Source organism: Rhinoderma darwinii, chromosome 10, assembly GCF_050947455.1.
Source record: "Rhinoderma darwinii isolate aRhiDar2 chromosome 10, aRhiDar2.hap1, whole genome shotgun sequence".
Lineage (NCBI taxonomy): Eukaryota > Metazoa > Chordata > Amphibia > Anura > Rhinodermatidae > Rhinoderma > Rhinoderma darwinii.
The window spans coordinates 95,618,029-95,624,736 of NC_134696.1; the positions used below are offsets into that span (position 1 = coordinate 95,618,029).

The following is a 6,708-nucleotide window of genomic DNA, read 5'->3' on the forward strand; positions in this document are numbered from 1 at the left end:
GAATTGGGTGACGCTATGAAATGTCCTATAAAAAAGTATTTGCCCCCTTTCCCGATGTAACCAATTACTATATTTTGTCTACATTGAACCCACTGTGAGATCTGTATTGCTCTTCAACAAACATCCCATTATGATATTTTATTCAAGAAACCAGTGTGACCCCACAAAAAACTTGACTTTGAGGTTCCCCCATAAAAGTTCTCCTGGCTATACTTAGTATATGACGGTGAATAAAGTAGACCAGACTTTTTTTCCCACTTAAACATTGGCAGTGGCAGCAAAATCCATGCCAGGTAATTAATGTAAGGATTAATATTCAGCCTTATTTGAAGCATTTTATGTGGTTGCTGTTCAAGTTCCCTCCCCAAAATAAAAGCCACAACTTGTGGGATTAACATTATAAGACAGGAGAAGCTTAAAGATTGTCAACATGACACAATTCGTCCCTGTCCTCACCATTCTCTTTGCCTTTATTGCTACAGGTGAGCTTGATTTTAAATATATTTTTGTTATATTTGAGAATATATTTTTGAATGTCTAAGAGAATTTGTGATTCAATTGGGTTTTTGGAGTGCATAAAGAGCTTTCAATGGCCATAAAATAGAAAAATAGCAAACTTTCAACTGGAGGGGGGCTACCGGAGCATGTGACCCAAGTGCTAGGTGTCGGGGGTTGGGAGGGGGAGCCAACAAGTTCCTTTGGCTGGTACAGGGTATTAAGATATAGGGCTAGCACAGTAAACTGAATCTTTGCCCCGAGTGAACGAAAACTTAGCTACGGGCGGTTCTCCATTTACTGTAGTGTGAAATTGCAATACTGATGAACGCAGAAAAACCCTAGAAGCTGGCAAATACATCTCAAATGCAGATGAGGGATTCTTCAGCTTTTAATAATGTTATTCCTATAATCACTACAGAAAAAATAGGACGAAAGTCCTCCAGACACCCCTGGTGGAGTTTATCTTCAGATCTTGAGGGATGGGTGACATGGTAAATTTATTATTTTTGGAGAACAGACCCCAAAGAGTGTCTGGTAGCCCCATGTACATCCTGGAACAAATAGCACCTAATGTTATTGGGTATTGAACTGGTGTCCATACTTGTTCTACCTTAAGAACAATGGTGAGAATTTATCAAAACTGGTGCTCGTGGAGCAATTGCCCATAACGACCAATCAGGTTGCAGCTCCCATTTAAAAAAGGTCCTTAGAAAAATGGGAGCTTGAAGCTAATTGGTTCCTGTGGGTTAATGCTATTGTGTTTCCATATATCCTCGTTCTTTATTAGCAGGTCTGTCTATGTGTCATGTTTTTGTTTTGTTTTTTTGAGTCATATTTTTGTTTTTCTCCATAGGGAGTTCTTTAAAATGTCTTGAATGCACCAACACCTCTGCAGGCTTTTGTAGGGGGGTTTCTTATAAATGTGCATCAAGAGCAACAGGTTGCATAAAAACCCTTGAAATAACGAAAATTGGTGAGTTTGTAGTTTTTGGTTGTTATTCGGTGGAAATTTTTGATATTGTCTTAATCTAAATTTTCTGTTAATATACGTTGATTGGAAGATTGTACTGCTGTAAAACAAGCATACAACTGGAATAGTGTTTTGAGACCACATGTTTCTGATAATGGTTCATCTAATTTTCCCAGGATAAATGGGGACAACGCAATTGACAAAATTTTTACATATATTTTTAGATTCATGGATTGAAAACAGTCAGGTTATCTCTGTTGAATGTAGACATTACAATATATTGACCTTAGTTATGATGAGTAGCCACCACAGAGTTTCTACAAAAACTCAATGCCACAATCAAAGGACATTCCAGAAGACTTGAGAATTTTTTTTTTTTTTTAGAAATACATCACAATGGAAAAAGTTACAAATCAATTTCAATGGAGGTGAGACTCCATGGAACCATGGCATTTAAAAAGAAAAGGAACAGTGGTCATTCCTCCTAAGATTGACCAGCCTGGCAATATTACAAAAAGTGGGACAAATCATCCAGGACGTTACAAAATATTCCATGAGAACCTCCAAAGAACTGAACGTCTCTCTAAAGTTTGTGACTCCTCAATATGATTTCATGGGAGACACGCAAAAAGGAAACCAGTGCTGTCAAAGAGTAATATCAATGCTCTTCTCATATATGTGTATGTTTCCAAAAAAGAAAAACATCTGGATGATCCCCAAGATGAATGGATTATAAACATATTAGTCAAGAACTAGACTTGTTGGCCAACATAGGTCCATTATATCTGGTATGAAGCAAATCCAGTCAGAACATTATCAGACATCGTGGAGGTATAGGATGTGTTTTTGCCTTAGGACAATGTTTCAAAGGAGAATGTCTTAAAGTTGAAGTGTAATTTAGTTATCCACAAAGGCAATGATCCAAAACACAAAAGCAAGCATACATTGGATTGGTTGTCCCCTTATCTACCAGTTCTGGGCTACCAATGTGAGAAAATAATTGAGTATTTACCTATGATAAACTGCTCTAGTGGTGGTGCCAGGTGGCCATCTACAGGTGTTGCAAATGATGATGGTGCTCCAGTAATACATGGCACCACTGTAACATAGAAGGTGACCAAGCTGGTCTCTACGAGAGAAAGAAAATCCAGAGTGGTCACCTCTGGTGTGGGGCCAGCTTGGTACATGCAAAGATTCGAAGCAGTGTGAAACATGAAATAACAGACGGTGCCTGACTTTTTTGTGTATTGAGTGTAGAAATTAAATTTTTTGGCTGGGGAAAACATAAACGGCACATTAATGTGATTCTTTTATCTTCTATTGATGTAGGTGATAAGGTTTACAAATCTTTTTTACGAGCGTGTAATGATGATGACCATTTGTGTGACCGGGATTTTGTCATGAATAGTGGCCATGGGAATAAGCACGCACGTATCATAACCAAGTGCTGTACGACGGATGACTGCAATACATGCAAGATGAAAGGTACGTGCTGTATTATAATATGCAAATTAGCTTGAACGATCGAACATGTTATTAGCAATTCTGTAATATCATGGTTTTATGGAGATTGTTCCCTAACCCCTCAAAAGTGTTGTCATGTCACAAACATTGATGGCATATTGCCAAGATACTCCATAAATATCCGATCGATCGGGGTCTAATCACTGTGACCCCAACAATCACTAGGAAAGAATTATGCCACATGTCTCCTTAAAGTTTCACTCGGCTTTTGCCTGAGGCCCATTAAAGTCTTTACCACCATGTGGCCTCTGGAAAAAGCCAAGCGGAGCCAACAGTAGATGAAGTGGTGCTTTGTTTCCTAGCACTTCCTAGAACAATTTTGCTCCTGTTTTCTCTCCCCGATTAGAGACAGTCGACCTGTCTGTGCTAGTTTAAAGTCCATAGCCTTTTTTCACCAGGTTCGGTTACCTAGCCCTACATCTAAATACCCTCTCCAAGGCTAGTTCATGGTACCCAGTGGCAATCCTTCCCACCATCCTCCAATAGTTATGTTTTTGGTATCGGGCAACAACAGCTGAACACTGGCGCCATTCACACGGGTTATTTTCATTACGTCCAGCCTTAGGGGTGTGAGACCTGGGTGGTCTCACAAAGCGCATCAGCCAAAACTGCTGAAGAAGGGGTATCAGGGGCATTTGTGACTACTAGATGACTTTATGTATGTAGTTTATTTGGTGACTGTATGGTATAAGTTGGGTACTGTACGGTGGTATAATTTGAGCTCTCTCTGGTGGTAATTTTTAAGCACTGTATGTTAGTTTTGTTTGAGCACTATATGTTGGTAATATTTGAGCACTGTATGGTGGTATTATATGAGCACTCACTGTATGGTGGTATTATTTGGGCACTGTTTGTAGGTATTATTTGAGCACTGTATAGTGGTATTATTTGAGCACTGTATGTTGGTATTATTTGAGCGCTTTATGGTGGTATTATTTGAGCACTGTATGTTGGTATTATTTAAACTCTGTATGTTGGTATTATTTGAGCACTGTATGTTGGTATTGTTTGAGTACTATATGTGTTGGTATTATATGAGCACTGTATGTTGGTATTGTTTGAACACTGTATGTGTTGGTATTATTTGAGCACTGTATGTTGGTATTATATGAGCACTGTATGTTGGTATTATTTTAGCACTGTATGTTGGTAATATTTGAGCACTGTATGTTGGTATTATTTGAGCACTGTATGCTGGTATTATATGAGCACTGTATGGTGGTATTATGTGAGCACTGTATGGTGGTATTATTTGAGCACTGTATGTTGGTATTATGTGAGAACGGTATGGTGGTATTATTTGAGCACTGTATGTTGGTATTATGTTAGCACTGTATGGTGATATTATTTGAGCACTGTAGGGTGGTATTATTTGGGCACTGCATGTTGGTATTATTTGAGCACTGTATGTTGGTATTATTATTTGGGCACTGCATGTTGGTATTATTTAAGAACTGTATGGTGGTATTATCTGAGCACCGTATGGAGGTGTTATTTGAGCACTGTATGGTGATTTTATTTAAGCGCTGTATGGTGGTATTTGCTTAGGCACTGTACAGTATATTATTTTTGCAGTGTATGGTGGTGGTGGTGGCTGTCCTCCATAGCATTGTTATTTAGGAAAATGTATAGAAGTGTTATTTGGCTATCATATTATACTGTATGGTACTTATGGTAATTTGTACATGATATGACAGAACACCAGAAGAGTAAAGGGGAGTCAGCAGAGGGTTCTGCACAGGGCACCATCCAAGACTAGCCCTGGTCTTGATGCCAATAAGCAGCCCATAAGTCTTGCAGTTCATTTATTGATTTGCCATCTTTACCCAATTATAATTGCACTACTGTATGAATTAAGATTTTTTTTATATAAAAATAAGAAAATTACGGTATGTTTTGCTTACCATTTATTGTTTTTACTCTTAGTGTCTCCATATAATTCAACGATAAACAATTTAATCTGCCCGGTTTGCTACACATATAATTCCTATGACTGTGTGTCCAAGGGCTACATTCAATGTAGAGGATATGAGACAGAGTGCATTGACTTTGCAGCGACACTGCACAGACAAGGTACTAAACTAAGCTATATAATAGAACCATTGTATGATTGTGATCCTAATACACATTGTAGATGGTGTTCCCTCAACGGAATGGTGGGTTCACTAAATATTGGCCAAATACTTTGTCCAAGGTACGATAAAGGTAAGTCTAGTTGGTGGCATCTAAACATCTCCTTTCTTAGGCAAAAAAGTGGTGGCCAAGCAAGTTTGTCATCTTAGATGTTCCTTTCTGTGATATGTTGGGTCTCATCAACTTGGGTGTGATGTCCTGGGACCTTACATTTTGGTTGTGTCACATTGTCCTTGATGCTCAACTTTCTATAATGTGATATCATGTAGTAATAATAATAATAATAATAATAATATAATATTGTCCTTGCCTAGACCACCACAGATGAAATTAACTCCTTCACTGAACCCAGACCACCATGGATGTTACCATAAACCCATTAATTACCCTAGACCACCAGGGATGTTAAAATGAGCCCGTTTACAACCAATGACCAACCAGGATGCGGTTATTTCCCTCTACACTACCTTCGACCTCCAGAACTCTAATATTAACTACTTCTCTGTCCTAGATCACCAGTGATTATGATATTAACCCCATTCACTAATCCAGACCACCAGGGATGCTGGCATTAAACCATTCACTGTCCTAGACCACAAGGAATTTTTAACATTAGCCCTCTTCAGTACCCTAGTACCCAGAAAAATGTATCTTAACCCCCTAACTATCATAGACCACCCTAGACTACTAGGGTTGCTGTTATTAAGTATTTCACTTCTCTAGACTCTCGTTAGCATTAATCCCTCCACCACCTTAGACCACCATGGAAGCTGCAGTTGACTCCTTGAAGAGTAACTGTTGTTTCAAAAAACTTTTGATATGTCATAGAGACATGTCAGAAGATTTGATGCCGAGACTCCCACCGAAGGCTGAAACAAAGGTGCAGAAGCCTTCGGCTGTGATCGGCCAACCATGTAATACTACATTTCCCCTGCAGTGGTGACTTTTAACTTTATTACAAGCTTCTCACAAACTTTATTTTTTCTTATGACAGGCTCTCCGGATTTTAAGTTCTCTCTCATGGGATGCATCACTTCCGGAGGTTGTTCTTTGGGACCAAAAATTGTACCAGCGGCCAAAATTGTGGATGCAAAGCGCCTGTCGTGTACCAGCGCAGTTCCAATTACTCACTAATCGAAATTCCTACATTGTCTACTTTCAAAAACAACACAAGCCGAGCTTATTCCAATTAAAGTCTAGATCACTTCTTACTGTAGACAGAGGAGTTTTCTGATCATTTCACATTACACTTTGAGCAGCATTAGAATCTCTAGGATGAATTCATAATTGGGCGGCGTGGAATAATAATGTCTTTTCTTTCTGTAATAAAATGCTAATGCTAAATTCCTTAACCCATGCTCACCTACTGACCCGATATAGCTTAAAGGTACAGTACCACCGTGATATTATACTCACAAACCTAAATGTAACATAAACTGCAGTATCGACTTGTTAATTGCCGAAGCACCAGTACATAGGCCTATAGAGGGTATATTATGTGTATAGACAATATGGTCCAGAAGTCATTTGCAGCTGTGGAATATCTAGTCTGTCTGTCTGTCTTTCTGTCTATCTATCTATCT

The 6,708-nt window shown here is 38.8% G+C and overlaps 1 protein-coding gene across 1 annotated transcript; it reads left to right on the plus strand.

Annotated features, from left to right (window-relative positions):
- Window positions 1–430: 430 nt before the first annotated feature.
- Window positions 431–6,259, plus strand: LOC142661996 (phospholipase A2 inhibitor and Ly6/PLAUR domain-containing protein-like). Its single transcript, XM_075839796.1, has 5 exons — window positions 431–482; window positions 1,352–1,471; window positions 2,798–2,953; window positions 4,919–5,065; window positions 6,120–6,259. The coding sequence occupies exons 1-5, from the start codon at window positions 431–433 to the stop codon at window positions 6,257–6,259; spliced, it is 615 nt and encodes a 204-aa protein (XP_075695911.1).
- The last annotated feature ends 449 nt before the right edge of the window (window positions 6,260–6,708 follow it).